The sequence below is a fragment of the Triticum urartu genome, chromosome 7, assembly GCF_003073215.2.
Source record: "Triticum urartu cultivar G1812 chromosome 7, Tu2.1, whole genome shotgun sequence".
Lineage (NCBI taxonomy): Eukaryota > Viridiplantae > Streptophyta > Magnoliopsida > Poales > Poaceae > Triticum > Triticum urartu.
In genome coordinates, this window is record NC_053028.1 from 35,565,440 (window position 1) to 35,585,344 (window position 19,905).

Below are 19,905 nucleotides of genomic sequence, written 5' to 3' on the forward strand. Positions count from 1 at the left end.
ACTTGCAATGAATCTAGAGCATATGTGAATATGCATTTAGAGTTACAAGCACCGAACCCAACAACATAGCATGACGACAGCTATTGGATATTCAAGACCATGTTTGATGGTGTCCTGGACCAGGAGGTACCCACCATGTCGTCTCCTTGCAAGGTGGCTCGGGCCGAGGATCCCCATTGCGGTTTACCAGTGGGCCATCTTCTGAAGGCCCAAGGCATATGGAAGGAATGTTCCGAAGACTTGGCGCATACTCTAAGACTTAGATATCGTCTACACATCGATCTACCATATACGTAGCCGACCTATCTATAACCCTAGACCCCATAATATCTATATAAACTAGGGGGTAGAGCTTGTGGAAGATCATCAACAATCTCGTGGTAGATTAACATGTACTATGTACTCCATCCAAAATCAATACAATCAAAGCATGACGTAGGGTATTATATCTTTGAGAGAGCCCGAACCTGGGTAAAACCGCGCGTCTGTTGTTACCATTGTATCTAGATTAGTAGCTTGGGACCCCCTACCCAAGATTCGCCAGAACGACTCCATCAATGTTATTTCTGAGGAAAGGCATGGCTTTTCCAAACGGTTGCTTCTCTCCTGATGTCTCCCATTCACTCGTGTTTGCAATACATCTTAGAATTTCACCTATTTGCTGTGCTAGCATGTCCGAATAGAAGACATAGCAACAAGCATAAGTGAATAAGAATGTAATTTTTAAGGAATAGAAGTGGCCAGATTCTTAGAATTGGTGCTACTTTTTTCCCTTTATAGAAGAGAGAGTGGTTGTTGCGGTTGCTATGAGGAACGTTGTGTCTCGCGAAGTTGCAATTTATAGAGCTGTATCAGGCAAGGAGACAACAAGGAGAGACCGTGTACTTCTGCTATGTCACATGCCTATAAGATTGAAATTATCCATAAAGGCATGATTCCATCTTCAACCACTCATACTTCAATTTTGCTATAAAGCATACCGTATCCGTAGGAGGAGAATACAAGTACAACGTGATGGTGCCGTTGAATAGTCTCTGTTCCTTGTCGACATTCTCAAAAGTGCGAGGCAAATGGAAGATTCATTGATTTCTCCAAATTTTCTACGCATCTCCGATTTTCTTGTCTTCTTTTGAAATCAAATTTCTAGTTTTGTTCTTCTTCTTCTTCTCTTCTCTAGGGAGATATTCGTGGATTTTATTTACCTGTGATACGTTTCATCGGACCAACTCACTTGAATGACATCAGTGATTCCTAGATCCGAGAGACACAACCAAATTGAGTGAAAATAAAACTTAAGCTAGGTAAGCAACTCCTACACATCAGCAGAGATTACCAATAATATACTTCTCATTGTCCTTTTGACAATCAAAACACCATTGGAAGGTACATAATCAATGAAAGAAAAATGCAAAACCTCGCATGCTCATCCACATGGATTTTTCTTCTTGTGATTACACAGAGAAGAATGTGCATCACCGTGCACACTTCATACACGCACATGTAAGACATACCCTACAGAGAGCGGGACTAAATATGTGAATATCATATATTCTTAGTGAATGTTAATGTAGCATATTTCCCGGTCTAATGTTGAATGTAAATGTTAGTTATTTTGCTGCTTATAGTGTTACCAACACAAGATCTAACAACTTTTCAACAATTTTTTTTGCATGGATGATGCTTATAGAATTTTGCGAAAAGTTTCCCATATAGTGTGATTCCTGAAATAGGCGTGTGCATGCGCAGCAAAGATACCCTTTACCATATCGGCTTCCGTTTCTGCCATAGTACATGCATTGTATTTCTAGGATAGAGTGTTGGAGCAATTTTACTTTTTGTAAATGAAGTTTTATTGGTTTATATTGTGGCACCAAAACCAAAACGGTGCAGATAACTAAGGTGCACTCAGCAACAAATCAAGATTATCAACAAGATTGATAGAATTATGTGGAAATTAACGGCTAAGGCTCTCTATGGATACTAGGCCAAGGCATGTAACCATGAGCTATGGCTTTTGAGCAGACATAATTTAGAAGATTTGAGATTTCGAGCATGAGCGTGTGACGAAGCATAACATCTCCGGATTTGACCTTTGAGGCTTTGATTTTGTTTCCTGCATTCCGTGGTATAGTAATATGAAGCATGAACGCGTAGGTCTGCTGTCAGCTCGACCAGACACACATTCCATTGTTTGTCACCTCCACCGTCTCTTCAGTTCATCCATGGGCTGTTTCTCTCTGCCTGCGCATAGAAGTCTCTGGCTGCAGGTACATTCCACTACTAGAATCGTCCTCATTACCGAGTTCCCAGGGCAGAGCCAGGAATCAACTCGGCAAAAACATCGCCAAGTCCCAACCTCGGTGGAAGGGACTCGGCTGGACATGGCCCGACAACCATTTAGTCCTCGAGTTCTTTTTATCGGGAACTTCGCAAACATTTCATTAAGGTTTGTCGAGTTTCTTTCGCACGGGAACTCTGCAAACCACTCCGTCATGCGGGACTTGGCGTTAATGTAAATGCCACATAGCACTAATCTGTGCTAAACTCGGCAGAGTAACGACAAATATAAAGAAGCCACGTGTCCGCCATTATTGCCAGTATAAATGTCTGTCGAGTGTCTTTGATAAGAAACTCGGCAAATAGTTTGCCGGGTTTCCCTCAAAAAAAAAAAACTCTGCAGAGCTCGGTCAAATAAGGGCCCGACGCGTGGCACTGCCTTATTTGCCCTGTGCCAGATTTCACTGAGTTCAAGGCCAACCTAACTGGGCAAATATTGTACTGAGTTTGGAACTCGACATGCCAGATTTCGCCGAGTTCAAGGCCAACGGAACTGGCAATGTTTTTGCCGAGTTTGGAACTCGATAGTATCCGGTTGAATAAGGGCCCGACGTGTGGCACTTCCTTATTATTGTCCAGTGCCAGATTTCGCCAAGTTCACGACGAACGAAACTGGGCAAATATTTTGCCCAGTTCAGAACTCGGTAGTCTCTTGTTGAAGGAGACTGACGCATGGCACAAACCGTAATTGCCCAGTCTAGTGTTTTGACGAGTTTCCCTTTTTAAAACTCGCTAAGGATTTGCCTATCACCGAGTTTGCAACTCGGCGAAGGTTGTCTATGTCTACAGACAATCCTGGGTTCACCGAGTTGTAGGACAAGATATTGTACTATGCGATAAATTATGATCCAAATATGCTTTATTTGGGTAATTTATACCAACAGCGATCAAGAAAGGTCGAAGGCTACTAGGTATCTTCATTGTTACCAACATTCGCTAGTAGAACACGCTGCCATTACGTGACTAACTAGTAGCATGCGAACCGGCAATACCACTAGAGAGATACATACTAGCATTGTTCGGGCTAAGCTCTGCTAATAGTCTGTTACCAGTGGCGTTGTACTAGCAGCACGCTAGCTGAACGCTGCTAGAAGGCAATCTCGAACGCTGCTAGTAAAGGGGTCGTGTACTAGTGGGATCCTAGATCTGTTGTGCCCAGCACCACAACCGCCGACATGCGAGCACCACCGTGCACAGCTTCGCAACCATCACGACACCTAGACAGTTGCGCTTGCTCCACTGCCTTCACCTTGCCCGCCAAGCTCCGGGCCACCGCCCCGTCAACGGGTCAAGCAAGCACTAGCCGCCGCCCACAACCTCATGAGCTAGCCTCCAACGACGCCAAGAGAGAGTCCGCGCGTGAGGAAAGGCGGCAGGCCACAATATTCAATCCCCAACCAATCAAGCCGATGGGGGAATCCAAGAACCACTGCCGCCCCAGATCCGCCAGGAGCAAGCGAGTCAAATGGTCCCACTCCCACCGCCGCCGCTTTAGGCCCAACAGCGGCACTACTAGGCGGTGGCGATGGGAAGGGAGTGGGAGGGGACCCGCCGGTGCTAGTGAGCTAGGCTCCGCCTGGGGGACAGACGGAATTTGACATTCGTTTAGGATCACTTGACCCAGATGTAAATCGAAAGTGCCCTTCTCAGCTCGAGCTCATATGAGCTGGGCTGAATAGTAAAATTTGAAAAACAATTCAAAAAATAATGGATTTATTTTGCTGTTCACTCAAGCCCATATGAGCTTGAGCTCAGTTTATCCACTTCCGGCTATATTGCACCGGGAATGAACAGTGAGATATTGTTGCTTCCCGTAGTAGTATCGGGTACTTTCAAGAAAAGTCCAGCTTAAATTCTACACCGAATCGGAGGGAACAACCGCAATTTGCTGGTTCAACAGTTGCGAAGTTTATCCCTGACCTCACGTCATACGGAGTTCGGATGACATCTCTCCAAGTAGCTTCCTCGTTAGTGCGTGCCGGCGGCAGGTATGACCACTCAATCTGAGTAGCCCCAACGGCACAGTCGCCATCCTTTGAGCTCCGACTCCTGCACGGGCGTTCTCACCTTCCGACTTCGATCTTGAGGCGACCACGCACAGGTCTATGCCGTGAACCTATAAAATCTCCACCCCGGCGTTCCGTTCGCCCACAATACAAAAGCAGAAAATTGTCATCCGATCAAGCAACAACTTTGGATCTCTCGATTCGGCAAGCTGCAGCAGGGATCGAAATCAGGCACTCGTCAGGGCCGGTCCTGCGATTTCAGGGGCCCGGGGCGAAACTACAATCCGGGGCCCTTCGGGGAAGATTTAAATTTGTATCAAAGAAAACAATTAAGTGCATTCAAAATCAGTGTATATATCAAATAATGTTTCATATATTACCTTCAACATTTTCCCCTAACATTTTGTGATGCAAAATCGCTAATGATAGTATCAATATCAATTTCTTCTCCGTGCATAAATTCGCCAAGTCATTTAACCTCTCTTGCAATTTCTTCTCCCATTTTAGGCCCCTTTTCCCCTAATATGTCCCTAGCTTTGTTATCAAGATTACCCCAATTACTTGATCATAAATATCCATAGTAACAACCGGTTCAACATCCTCCTCGTCGGCATTAGTTTGGTCATATGCAAGAACTATTGCCAACTCGTCCGGATTTCCTGAAGTGCTCGTATCGCTCTTATAATATTAAAATGGATCCTCTCAACGCTCCTTTCATCTCATCTACCTCCTTCCTTTCTGTTTTTTTCACTTTAGGATGGATACTTTCTACCCGAACCCAACATGGTCGTGCTGCAATTGAAAGGAACAATTTACTTTTAAAATTAGCGCAAAGCTATGGAGATATTAGATTAATTACAGAAGATCTTCATCTAATGTCATGAAAAAACCTGCTAGGGCATAGACGCATAGTAGTACAGTACCTTCTCTTTCTTTGTATTCTTCACCATTGCAGTTGCATCTTTGTATTCCTTCTTAGCTTCTCTAATTGAAATGACAAAAGAATATGGCATATCATTGTTTGAAGAATTAAAAGGAAACCAGCAGAAGTCATGTGTTGTCTATCAGGGGTAGATGCACAAAGGTAAAAGGTGAAATGAAAATATATAGCCAATGGGTTATGTTATCAAGAGTTTCTTTTTAGTTGAGAAAGGGACCAATGCATTTCTTGATTTTCATTGCTACATTTAGCTAACGCCTAATACAAAACAAAATTGAGAATTTCAATGAAAACTATTGCTAAGATTATCCCTGAAGATCTATTGTTAAGATCATCACATCATTAAACATCAGAAATGCAAAAGATAACCAAAAAAAGCAGAAATACTATTAGTGAAGTGCTCATAAAACGGACAAAAATTGAACCTCTTCTTGGGCCATAAATCTAAATAAACATGTTAATATTTGCTAGCCCTTGCCTCTGGTTTCAGTTGGCATGAAGCAATGTGTGTCATGCAGCTGTTGCATGGAGAAGGAAAAATATAAGCAGGTAGAGGAATAAAAATTGAGATAATAATAAAGTACAACAGGAATTGAATCTTGTGGTTATATATCTGGATTTCTCACTGGCTGGATCCTATTGTCCATGAACATAAGCATCGGTCATATTCTGCATACCTGCAAGAATGAACCCATAACTAAACCAATCAATAACTGCATTTGCAGCAAACAACCAAGGAAATAAAAAGCTTCGTCTGGTATCCAAGAAGAAACGCTACATCAACAAACCGTGTGATCCCCTATACCGAAGCTGTCATCACATGGAAGCGGGAGGGATCAAATAAATTATATTTGGAAGGAGATCGTATGTACAAATCAGATGGATTGTGTCGCTCACCATGATTGTCCTTCACCTTTTTACTCTTGGAGATGGTCGTTGAAGAGTACAGGAAGAGCAGCTTCTTTGTTTTCTGTCTGTAAACCTATGAGCAAGTTCACAATCAGATGGCGTGCAACGGAAACGATTCGCGACGGCAGCAGCAGAGCCATTGGAGGATAGCGAGAATGGCGACGGCATGGGATGGGATGCGTTGGTGGAGGAGACCATGAGTCGGAGATTAATAGAACGGGATTTAGTGCAGAAGCTGAAGAGGGTGAGAGAAATCAACCGATGGTAGTATGGTACGGAGAAGCTGATGAGACCGATCTGGGGAAGATGATAGGGCGCAACGCCCAACACGGTCTTTTTTTCCTTTGGGTGAGCGAAGCTAAGTTTTCGATCTGTCGCTCCTCCGGCACCTGGACCGAAGTAGCCAGCTATAGAGCCCATACATCGTACGTGCAAAGAGGCTTCCTCCCACCAGGACCAAAAACAGCCAACTATCTAGCCCACAACTCTGCTAAAAAAACATTCTAGCCCACAACCTGGCTGCGCCAGCCCAAGTCAAAGATTGAAGCGTACGGGTACAGCCCAACTAAATCAAGCAGCGAGCGTACGGAGGCACGCAGCGAACGGGGTGGATGGAAAGGAACGAATCGGTATGTTCCACTTAGCGGTGGCACCTCTTAGTAATTTTGTGAACTTTTGATCAGACGGTTGCAGACTCCTGAGCTATATCACATCAAGGGTTAGAACAATTCGAGTGACGTGGCTTCATGAGAAGGCAGGAAAATCATCTAGTGGGGTGCCCCTATTCAGATATAGAAGATTACCCCAATTACTTGATCATAAATATCCATAGTAACAACCGGTTCAACATCCTCCTCATCGGCATTAGTTAGGGAGTATGCAAGAACTATTGCCAACTCGCCCGGATTTCCTGAAGTGCTCGTATCGCTCTTATAATATTAAAAGGGATCCTCGCAACGCTCTTTTCATCTCATCTACCTCCTTCCTTTCTGTTTTTTCACTTTCGTATGGATACTTTCTACCCGAACCCAACATGACCGTGCTGCAATTGAAAGGAACAATTTACTTTTAAAATTAGCGCAAAGCTATGGAGACATTAGATTAATTACAGAAGATCTTCATCTAATGTCATGAAAAAACCTGCTAGGGCATAGACGCATAGTAGTACAGTACCTTCTCTTTCTTTGTAGCTTAATGATTGGAGAGCCCGACAACAATTTCCTGTTGACCTGTTCGGTCGAGAAAGAATTGGGAACAGGCATTAGAAAAAAAAAATCAGGAAGAAGAACAGGCGAGGGCAGAGGGGCGAGCAAACGTACCTGGCGCAGTCGTTCGTCGGGAGGCAAAGACGAACAGGCGAAAAGGCAGGGAACTACCGATCCGAACGAACAGGAAATTAGGGATTGATCGATTCCTTTCCTCTCCACGTCCTTTGCCTTGTACGCTCAAACATGGGGCGGCTCATTATCTCTAACTTTTTTTTTCCAAGGCCTAGTAGCAGGCGACGCGAGAGGCTGAGGCGCTGGTGAGCTTCGCTTGAAAAAACGTATAGCTCCTGTATGCTATGTACACGTCCCTGGGAGGCCCCCCTGACTTTTGGAGGCCCGGTGTAGGTGCCTGATCGAAGCTAGCAGGATCCATGGCCTTGGAGAGGTTCTTGACGGCGCTTGTCTTCTGCCAGGCGCCCCTCGACGGATACGACACGTCCGTGATGACAGCGAGCTCTGTCGGCAAGCACGTCTCGGGCGGCACGTCGAAACTGGCGGCTCACGAGGTGAACGATGAGGAGAAGAAACAGGGATACTCCGGCGGGTCGACGGTGCAGCGGCATGCTGGGTTCCAGATGGCGTTCGACGGCCTCAACTGCTTCGACACCGTCATGGTGCACTGCGCATGCCCTTCTTTCTGAACATGTATAGGACTTGGATAAGTTAGAACGTTGACACGTACGTACTTGTAATGGTTTTTCCATTTGATTGCACTGTTTGACTAGTAGTCCATATGCATAACCTTCAGTACGAACGAAAGTAATTTGAAGTGGATGTGTATTTGTCAGAGCATCTCCAATAAAAAATGCAAATTTAAAGATGTAAAATAGGAGATATAAAATTTTACATCTTCAAAAAAGAGCCAACTCCAACAGATAATGCAAAACAGAGATGTAAAAGAGCAATTCCAATATAAGATACAAACTGGAGATGTAAAAAACTAGTCGGCGGCAGGCGAATTGGGGTGGCGGTAGTGGGGCCGGCGTCGGCGCGACACAATTCGGTGCGGTGGCAGGGGTGGTGAATCGGGACGGCGGCGGCGTGAATTGGGGCGGCGAAGCAGCGGTGGTGCAGCAGCATAGGAGCGGCCATTCGAGGCGGAGAGAGCGAGGAGGAGGAGCGGCGGTGGGGCGGCGGAGGAGCATCAGAGGGGCGGTGGGCGTGCGGCTCGAACCCGGCGGCGAGGGGAGCACAAATCATACGATAGCACGGCGGCGATTCGGCGGTGCAGAAGCGGCCAATTCGGCCGATTTGGAGGCGGGTAGCGGTGGAAACGGAGGCGGGGGTGGTGGAGTGGCTGGATCTGGCAGTGAGGCGGCAGCCACGAAGTTTACCGGCCGGGGTGGGGCAAAACCGAGGCGGCGGCATGGAGGCGGAGGCGGGATTGGGGACGGTGGTCCCACCGGCGAAGGCCCCGACAGGGTGGGCGGCTGCGGTGGAGGAGGCGGCGTGGTCGTCGAAGTCAGACATGGCCTGGGCGGTGGTCGGTGGGCGGCGGGCAGGCGACTGGCAGGCGAACGAAAGGAAAATGAAAGCGGTTTGGCAATTGGAATGCGGCCGCCGTTTTTATATCTCCTGTAGATAGAGATGTATATTTGCACTGTGGAGTGTTGAGGTTTACATCTCCAAAAAATGGTGATGCATCTTTTTTCATTAATATTAACGCCCACACGTGTGGCACGAAGCAACATGGCCCAGACACCTCCATTATCATCCGTTTTGCCTTGGTTTATGTGGCACGAACGTTTTTATGTGGCACGAAGCAAATTTAAGTAATTCGCCATGGCAATTTTAGTTTATGGTTCATGGCAAGTCTAGTTTCTTAATTCTTCTTTTTATAATATGTCAAAATTTACTTTTAAAGGTAGAAGATAAAATAGCTAAAACATATCATGGCAACTTCAATGTAAACACAATGGCAATTCATATGCAATAGACATGATAACTTTTAACACCCAAAAAAGTCACTAAACATATTGATATGAGATTTACTTTCGAAGAACTCGTCGCGATGGATTTAATGATCAAAACGGATCTTCAATAGGATTTTTTATTTAAGAGATAAAATATTTTAAAAACTTGAAATTCAAAAAGATTTTCACATGCATGCATGCGGTGACGTGGCGCAATCTGTGTGTTATAAGGCGTGTGGGCGGGTGTTGCTCCCACTACACGTGTGGACGTTATCAGCGTCCTTTTTTTCGGACAAAGAAGAGACGACTTAGGCACCTATCCATTAATATGAAGAACAAGTTACAACCATGGTTTTCAACGCCTGATGTTCAGATTGCCTAGCTTTAGAAGCATAGGACAGTGATCAACCGAGTGGGACCTACTTTTACAAACCATTGTAGGACTAGTATTGGATCCTGAGAAGTCTGCTCTAGCCGCATTGTTGTGAGCCCTGCTAGTAAGCTCCCCGGGAATGTGCCTAACGGTTATCTGACCTTGCTAGTAGAGCTAAAGAAATTTGCCAGTTGGCTTCTAATCTCCCAATGACCAGGGCATTTAAGGATATCTCTTGCTTGTGCAGCCTGGGCCAAAACTTGATTGTCCGTGAAGAAGATGATGTCTTCTATTGTGATTGTATTGATCACTTGGGCAGCTACTTGAAGTGTCGTAGCTTCTGCTTGGAGAGGTGACTTGATTTGCTCCTCGGATAAAAGAATACTGATATTGACCTCTTGATGTTTTTCAACCATCTGTATGAAAATTCCTATGCCTGTGGTGTTTTGTGTATCCAGTTTCCATGCTGCATCCGTAAAGACTTTGCAATTTGGGCCAGTAGTTTGCATTATATCCTGCTGTTGTGAGCTTAGGAGTAAGCTGTTGCTATGCTCATCTTGACTAATACCCTGCCTTGCTTGTTTTGATTGAAGTGTTAACTCTTGATTATTTAGAATGGCCTGCATAATTTGGATTTCATGTATAGGCTTGATCTCTTTCCTGACGAAAAGAGAATCATTCCTCGCTTTCCATATGCACCAAAGAAAAGTCATTATATTTGTGAGAGAGGACTGTGGATGCCTTGAGTTAAGAAGATCATTGATAATCTCTGCAATACTAGCATAGTTGTTAGAAAAAAAATCAAATTTAATAAACTAAGGATGAGCTACCCAAGCTGCTCTAGCAAAGGGGCAAGTAAAGAAAATATGCATGTCATCTTCATCCTGTTCGCATCTAATGCAGCTTTTCTTTATATGTTTGGAATATTTCCCTGCTCTCATACCTGTTGGAAGTGCTTTCCTTAAGAGCCTCCAAGTAAAGGCCTGTACTCTTGTAACCATAGTCTTCTCTTTCCAAACCTGCTTGAGTAGTTGTTTAATCTCTTGTGGTGCCTCTCTAGGCAATGGGGACCCTTGCTGTTGCAAGTCTTGAAGACATGCTTTATAAGCAGATTTTGAAGTACATTTCCCTGAAGGATGCAATTTCCAGCAAAGGATATCAGTTCCCTCTTGTTGAATAACCGGTACCTGTATGATGCTATTAGCCACCTCATGATGAAAAAGATTATAAAAAAGTCTAGCATCCCATGTTCTTTGATTTTGGTCCCACAAATCCTTGATATGAGAAGGATAGACATAATGCCCCGATTGTATTTTTAAGTGCTCATATATAGATTGCCAGTGAGGAAACCAAGGAGTGCTCCAAATGGAGGAATTGCCATCAAGAATTTGATAGATTGAATTTGCTTGAAGAATGTGTCTTACCTTAAGAATTGAAGCCCAAAAACCTGATTTTGGAATGTTGCTTTTTGCTCTCCAAATAGAAGTCTCAGGAAAATATTTAGATTGAAGTACCTGTGACAAGAAACTTTGTGGTTCGTCTGCAATTCTCCAAGCCACCGACAGGATTAGGCCTCTGTTAACAGCTTGGATGTTCTTGACTCCAAGACCCCCTTCTACTTTTGGGGTGCAAATGTCTTTCCATGCCTTGAAACAAAGAGCTCTCTTGGATTGATCTTCTTTTATTTCTGTCGACCAAAAAATTCTAATGATAGTAGTAAGTTTGGCAACTAGTTTTCTTGAGAAAAGAATATTTGACAGGTATGGAAGCAAAAACTGAATTGATCAAAGTTAATCTCGTTGCATGTGAAAGTTTATTAGCCTTATAACAAGTCAATTTAACTTTAAATTTATCGGCAACAAAGTTATAGGCACTAGATCTATCCTTATTAGGGAGAATTAATGGGTGCCCTAGATAAATAGAATTGTCGATAATTTCATGCACCAGGAAAATTCTCTTAATATCCTCCTTATTGACATCGTCGACATTCCTGCTGAAAATAATAGCTGACTTGCTCCTGTTTGGCATTTGCCCTTAAACGTTGCAAAACCTTTGAAGGATTTGGTGCATATGAGTAGCTTCTGTAACTGTAGCCTATCCACATATCAGTAAACCGCCAGCAAATATTTAAGGAGTGAATAGGTGGACATCCTGGTCCCAAAGTAATTCCTTATAAGTGGTTAGCGCACATGGCTTCCTGCAAAGATGTTGATAGCTCATTAATGGCCAAGACAAACAAATAAGGGGACAATGGACAACCCTGCCTGATACCTCTACTACTCTGAAAGAGGCCATAAGATTGACCATTAATGATGACATAGAAGTTGGGAATAGCCATGCAAGCGTATATTAAATTTATGAAATGAGCATGCATCCCTTTATGAGTTAACGCCTTAACAATGAAATCCCATTCGATCCTATCAAAGGCCTTATCAAGATCTATTTTAACCATAAAAGTAGGATTTTTCCAGGATTTAAGATTAAAGGAATGTGTAATTTCCAAAGCAATGAAGTTGTTATTGCTAATCCTCCTGTCAGGAATGAAAGCTTGTTGAGAGTGATGAATATAGTTAGACAAATGTGGTTTAAGCCTGTTTGCAAGTGTTTTAGCGATGACCTTGTAAACCACATTGCAAAGGCTAATTGGTCGAAAATCTCGAGGGATCAGGGGAGCAATTTTCTTGGGAATAAAAACAATATGAGTATCATTCATGTGATTAGGGAGAGTACCTTGTATGTAGAAATCTTTCAATACCTTGGTTATATCATCACCCATCCATTCCCATGCTGCTAAGTAGAACTCGACATTGAGTCCATCTGGTCCTGGTGACACATTCCTTTTCATGGCTTTTAAGTTCTCCAGGATCTCATTTTTATCTAGGATGCTATAAGTAAAATCGCCTTCGTCTTGCTGATAGGATGTGCACATGTAAGGCCTGCCATGACTCACATTAGAGGAGGAAAAAAGATTATGAAAATAATTGATGGAAGTCTTTGCAATAGCATGAGGCTCAATTTGAATATTATCATTCTCATCTTTAATAGAAACAATTCCGTTTTCCTCCTCCTTTTAAGAACAACATGATGGAAATAAGTAGTGTTTCTATCACCATTGATATCCCAATGTTTTTAGATCTTTGCCTATAATACTCAGTTAACCTAGTCATGTTCTGCTCGTAATTACAAACTAGAGAGGCCTCAAGAGAATGATTCTGTACCTGTGGTGGATTCCTTTGAATACTTTTGATTTGCTCACCTAAAATTTCCAGCTCTTGTTGAATTGACTTTTTCTTTCTGCACCAAGCTCTCAAAGCTCCTGCAAGATTAGTTGTCCTATTGTGGAAAGCTTTATTCCTAGAAGCAATCCAAACATTTTTAGCAATCCAGTTTTCAAATTTAAAGTTTCTTCTCGGCTTGCGCATATGAGCATCAGTAGAAAGTAGAATAGGAGCATGATCACTAAGAATAATAGGTAGATTGTAAACATTAGAATTGGGAAAAATCACATACCATTCAGTATTAACCAGACATTTATCAAGTCTTTCCATGGTTGGGTTAGAAGCATACCTATTGTTTGTCCAAGTTAGAAGCGTCCTTTTTTTGCATCTACAACATCTGCTGGAGAAGTGTGTTTGGACCTCAGAGATGCAAAAATTAGTTATTTTTGCATCTACATCATGTATTGGAGATGTTCTCGCTTTCTCAGTTTGGGGTTTCGCATGGAAGTGTATGTACATCGTTTTCAATGGGTCTCTATTATTATGACGAGACTAAAAAATGTTGTTGAAACTTTTTTTGAGGGTGATTTTTTTATTACAGGATTATAGAGTTACAATCTAGAGACAAGAATTCCCCAGTACAATCACGAGCAATCCTATGGCCCAGGAGAGGACCGGTCGAGAGCTAGCGCCGGTAGTCGCCGCCTAGCACTGGCTTTTATGTAAGTCGTCCATGTTTTCTAAATTTTGTTATTGGATGCATTGCTTGCAAAAAAGTTTATTCATAGTTAGAACTTGCAAAAAGGAAAAGTCATAACCTATAGTATTCAAAGGTACTTGCCCTGAACCATGTGAAGAATCACAATATTGCTTTGAAGGTCATGAGCAATCTCTCAAAGGAAAGGCATGGCTTCACTGCACCAATTGTAAAGGGCTGGCCAAGAGCTAGACTTGGTGAGAGCGGCTGGCCAAGAGCTACACTCGGTGAGAGCGGCTGAGAAATGGCTCTTAATGCACCAAAGAGTTGTGTGGCTCCTCTAGAACTTGTTAACCTTCTGAGTGAAGTTCATGACCCTGTCCTCTTCGAAGAGATATCATTATACTTAGTGCTACTAGGATGCATGTCTCCCAGGTTATGTAGAGACTACCCGAATTTTCTAGGTTGCTGGATTCGCCGATCAATGCTTGCTTCTCTCCTGATTACTCCAATTCCCATTTGTTCTTAAAACATCTCAGATTGTCACCTATTTCATGCGTTACCATGACAAATAGAAAATGTGGTGGTAATGAGCGGAAGTGAACAATAATAAATTTTCTTATGGGATGGGCGTAATCGGATTTTGGGTCTTACTACAAGAGTTTGGCCTTCCCTGGCATGTAGTAGAAAAAGAGTGGTTGATGCTAGGATCTACAAGGAATGTTATGTCTAGCAAACTTGCAATTTATAGAGTTGGACCAGGCAAGGGGACGAAAAGGAAGGGCCATGTAATTCTGATATATCACATGCCTAGAAGATTTGTCATTGCCCATGAAGTCATGGTTCTATCTCATATTTAAGTTTCTCTTTAAAGCATGCCTTATCTACATGACGGGAGTGCCGATTACCCCCATCATGACACCATCAATCAGTTTCCATTATTTGTTGGCATTCTTAAAAATGCATAGCAAGTGGAAGATCAGTTGATTTCTCCAAATTTTCCTATGCATGTCCAATTGCATGTCTTTTTTCTAGTTCAAAGTCTTAGTTTTGTTCTTCTCCTCTTGTAGCTAATATATGAATTTATATATTTCATGGCAAATGTGTGCAAATTCGTGTATTTTCATTTTAATTAATACAACATTTTTATGATTTATAATATAGCAAATTTGTTTTTGTATAAGATGCCAATTTTTTGATACTTTTTATTCTTTTACCTACATAATGAAAAATCATTTTTTTCATCTTTTTCATTTTCTGTATACAAAAGGAATGGCGATTGGGCCCGGAGGCCTGGAAAACGCCTATCCGCCAAAAATGCTTGTTTGGGCCTTTTTTCTACAGCAAACCAAAACGTTCTGGGTGTATCAATCGATGCACGCAATTATTTTTATTAAATTATTCAATAGAGTCTGACAAAGCAGATACATGGATCGACCCAAATCCATCTTCATGACAACCTCAATCACACACAAGTATGCTGAAGAGCACTGGCGCAGTCACGCACGCCATCTATTCCGGTGGCCTCACCAGGCTGCCCCACAGCAGGCCGAGTGCACCAACCAATTTAGCAGACTCTCAGTGCATAGAAAGACTACTCTAATCAATCCTCGGACCAAAATTTGTGAAGTGTGCCACGAAGCAGCTAGCACCAGTTACAACCGAAATGCTTTTAAGTACATACACATCATTGATCATTGTTCTACTTGACCTACTACTACTTGTTCTACGTCTCTGAAATTTAGATCATTGATATCCACGCGGCTGGCTGCAGGCCAACCGAATTTTGAGCGGAAGTCAGGGTAAGTGTACAAGGAGAAGAAGCAAGAAACCGTGGGGTCTAATGATAAAATCATTACTACTAGAATTTATCTCCTGCAAAGCTTTGTCATACATTTCAGAATCATTTGCTGGAAAAGGAGAATAACCCTGGCATCTGCATCAATCATTTTCAGATTTTGCCACTACGATGCAGAGGCCGGGGAGTCCCCCCTTTTCGGAAAAAAGATTTTGCCACTACGCACGAACATTTCTGGACGCCATTCATCTATAAAAAGAACTCTATGATTCACATGTATCTTGATCTGCAGTGCTTCTATGCTGCAGAAGAAGCGGACACATAAGTAGCCCAACTTCATTAGAGATTACATTAGATACTATAAACAGGGAAACAACATACAGAGAAGATATCTAAGGTGGCACGAGAAAACGACCGCATCATCAGAACATAATTACAAATCTTGCAAATAGTCTTCTGTCAATATCACGGCCGGAATTAATGGCCAATAATACAATTCACACGCGCACACTTACAGTTGTAATTCTAAAAGAGAGAGGTGATGCATGCCAAGTTAGCAGCCACACTGCATGCTAACACATCTCTTTGGAAACAGGTGTGGCTCTTGAAATATGTAGTCTTGTTGGAGTCCAGGACACCTCCAGCTGCACTCTCACTCTCTCTTGCACGGATGGAGGAAGAAGGAGAAAAGGCCAGTGTTCGCCGCTGGGGGCGGGCGTTCGTCGCCCGGTAAACCACCGTGTCTCATATTTTTGTCTGATCGTCCGTCGATCCTCGGTTCCAACATTTGGTATCATGAGCTGGTTCATCTTGGGTGTCGTCCCCTTTGCCGGAGGCGTGCCAGCGGTGGTGGCGTTCGTCGTCGGAATATCCTTTGTGTGCTCCACTGTTCTTCTTCTTCTGCCGTCCATGCGAGAGAGAGTGAGGGTGCAGCTGGAGGTGTCCTGGACATGGCTTATTGCCAACAAGTTTAATACATTGAACTGGATCCTTTGGACAATTCATGTGGTCTAGAACATCTTCTTCGAGTGGCCTAGCCAATAAGATAGGAACAGGTTAAAGTAACGCAGGAAAACAAGTATTCAGTTAGTAGTAGACAATAGTATGACTTACATAAACACTTCCAGATAGAACCGCAACAGTCAGTTCCGCAGAGTGTACCACCACCTTGTACCTCTGATTCTAGGGCAGTTGTGCAGCAACCTCAAGAACTCTGGGGTGATTTCATAAAAGGTTAGAACCCGGATGGTCACAAGGAACTCAAGACCAGGTGGAACCTCCATCATGTTGCTGAGGTTCCAAAGTGTCAGCTCTTCTAGGCTCGCCATGGCACCTTTGTGTATCTCCAAGCACTTCAGACTAGGCAAGTCTCGCAAAATGAGTGTCTTCAGCTTGGGGAAGCACCCAGTGAGAAATACCAGCTTCTCCCAGTTGTAGGCATTGCTGAACCTTAGCTCCGTCAAATTTGACAACCGAGAAAGGGAAGGAAGAGGATCTCCTCTCAGCTGTGACCAATATAGACGCAATGAATACAAGTATCGCCCTGCCTCTTGGAAGTGAGGAGACTGGTCCAGTGTGTCTTCATCTAGTTGTCCATTCAACCGTAACTTTTGAAGGTTTGGCGGGGGGGCATTCAACCGGAGAATCACATTCTCATCACTTGCGCCCACAGTCAGGTGGGACAAAGATTGCATCTGAGCTAGAGATTCACAGAGGTCTCCACAATAGACTCCCTTCACATTCCATATTCTCAAGATTCTAAGCTGCCCCAGTTCACCCAAATGTCTAATGGACCCACTCTGCGCTTCCAATGTTTGTAACGTTTGTAGGTTCCTCAAACCCTTGGGGATGCATATACCACTGAGGCACCTGAAAACTCGCTCAGAATGATCACTTGCTTTCTCAACGAATAAGTGTCTAAGCCTCTGCAGTTTGACTATCCCAATAGGCAACTCTTCTATGTTAGTCCTATATAGGTCCAATGTCAACAAATTCGAAAGCTTCTCAATTGACTTTGGGAGTAGCTTCACCTTTGAATTTCGCAAACCCAAATGTCGGAGATTGAAAAGATCCCCAATAGCATTTGTAATCTTCTCAATTGGCAGGTCGCTTAACTCCAACACTGACATAAATCTACCCTTCTCCACTATCCGAGGTAGAAGAGTGGAAGATGGCATACTATGGTCCAATGCGATGATAGATCGAAGGTGGTATATACTTGGAACTGAATGGTGAATGTCCTTCTTTAGTTTGTGCACGACCAATCGCGACCATCATTATCAAAAGATCCACTGGGTTTATCCTCATCATATGCAATACCAAAACATTCTTTCTGACACAATACAACTGCCAGTTCACGTAGTATATCATGCAATCTGATTTTTTTATCCTGCCAAATGAGTTCCTCTCAACAAGTTGTAGCATATTTCTATGGACCAATTCTTTCAAGTAGCTTTCTGCCACTTCTTCTAGTGTGCTTTCACCCCTCTCCTCGATGAGCCCCTCTGCTATCAATAATCGTACAAGCTTTTTCCTTTGGAAAAGATAGTCTCTGGAAACAAGCTGCAGTATAAGAAACAACCTTTCAAGTAAGGTGGAAGATAGATAAAGCTCAAGTAAAGGATGTTTCTAACATCCTCCATGCTTGGATTATTAAGAAGCTCCCAGTCAAGCTGGTCACGTATTCGCTTGAATTCCTCTTTGGTCTTGTCACGCACAAAGAGCGTCCTGCCCACTGTGACAATTGCAAGGGGTATACCTTTACACTTGCAAACTACTTCATGTGCTAATTCTTCCAATTCTGTGGGGCAATGGTGATCTGTATCTATTGGGAAAGCAGTCTTACAAAAGAGCTCCCATGGCTCCTTATTTGATAGAGGAGTTAGTGTTATTCTTCTATCTTGGAAAACAAGGTGGGCCACATCATCAATGCAAATTGTAATAAGGACTCTACTCCCCTTATAATTTTGAACGAGTGCTCCAAACAAGTCATTGACTGCTTCTGGAGCCCAAACATCATCTAGTACGACTACATACTTCCTGTCCTCTAGGAATCTCCTCAATACATCTTGAAGACCTTTAGTGTCCATGTGATCGATGTTACCTGGGGTGTATTTGCTCTCTTTGTAAAATTCAGTGATCAAACATTTTAGAACATGTTTTGCAGAATACCTCTGAGAGATGGAAATCCATGCATGGCATTCAAACTTTTCTCTCTCCTTCCTATACACAGTTGCAGCCAAAGCAGTTTTACCAAGGCCTCCCATTCCATGCAGTGCAACCACAGAGCGTTCCGAATAATCATCACCTGCTAACCATTGCTTTAGCTTGTCTCTATTTTCTTCTACACCCACAAGATCTTCTTCACCAAGGGAAAGTGATATACTTGCTAAATGCTGAGATATCTCAACAACATAAGTTGATTCACTAGTATCTCCAGAACTTACCATCGAAACCCATCGATCTTTAGCCTGGAATAGGTGGACAAGATTGACTTCTGATTCTTTAACAAATGAAGCTATCCTATTTAATGAAAGCAGAACATTTGGTTGCTTGAATCCATTCTTCAGATAGGTACTCCATCCAATGTCGTGTTTCTAACCAACAAGATGCAAATACTCATCCACGGTATCCTCGATCCCATGCACAAGCATTCTCACATCCTGCACCCAAATTTCATATGCTTGATTGTTGCGATTCCGTATGTCTAGTCGACAAAGATATCCATGCATCAGCCTGAGCTCCCTTCTGATGCGACCCATTGTACTTTGAAGCTCTGTTAGCTGTCTGATGAACTGTTTGAAATGTGAACTAGCCTGGTTGATTGCTTCATACCCTAGAGCAGCACTAATCTTTGTCACAGCTAAAAGACTCACAGCCTCAGCCATTGCGCCTTGAGTCCGAAGGTGTTTGTTGAGTTGGCATAGATCAAGATTAGGATTTGTCACTCCGAGTTTCGGAGAGGTATCTCTAGGCCCTCTCAGTAATACACATCATAAGCTTGCAGGCAAATGACTAAGGAGTTAGTCATGAGGTGATGTATTACGGAACGACTAAAGAGACTTGCTGGTAACGAGATTGAACTAGGTATGAAGATACTGACGATCGAATCTCGGGCTAGTAACATACCGATGGACAAAGGGAATTACGTATATTGTCATAACGGTTCGACCGATAAAGATCTTTGTAGAATATGTAGGAGCCAATATGGGCATCCAGGTTCCGCTATTGGTTATTGAGCGGAGAGGTGTCTCGGTCATGTCTACATAGTTCTCGAACCCATAGGGTCTGCACGCTTAATGTCCGTTGATGATATAGTGTTATATGAGTTATATGATTTGGTGACCGAATGTTGTTCGGTGTCCCGGATGAGATCACGGACATGATGAGGAGTCTCGAAATGGTCGAGAGGTAATGATTGATATATAGGACGATGGTATTCAGACA

General features: G+C 43.1%; 1 protein-coding gene and 1 pseudogene across 1 annotated transcript; one reads left to right on the plus strand and one right to left on the minus strand.

The window, feature by feature from the left end:
- The first annotated feature begins 7,070 nt into the window (after positions 1 to 7,070).
- On the plus strand, positions 7,071 to 8,128 carry LOC125525798. The gene has a single exon (XM_048690807.1). The coding sequence runs from the start codon at positions 7,832 to 7,834 to the stop codon at positions 8,099 to 8,101; it is 270 nt and encodes an 89-aa protein (XP_048546764.1). The 5' UTR covers positions 7,071 to 7,831; the 3' UTR covers positions 8,102 to 8,128.
- A 5,434-nt stretch (positions 8,129 to 13,562) lies between these two features.
- Positions 13,563 to 19,407, minus strand: LOC125522311 (annotated as a pseudogene).
- Positions 19,408 to 19,905: the final 498 nt, after the last annotated feature.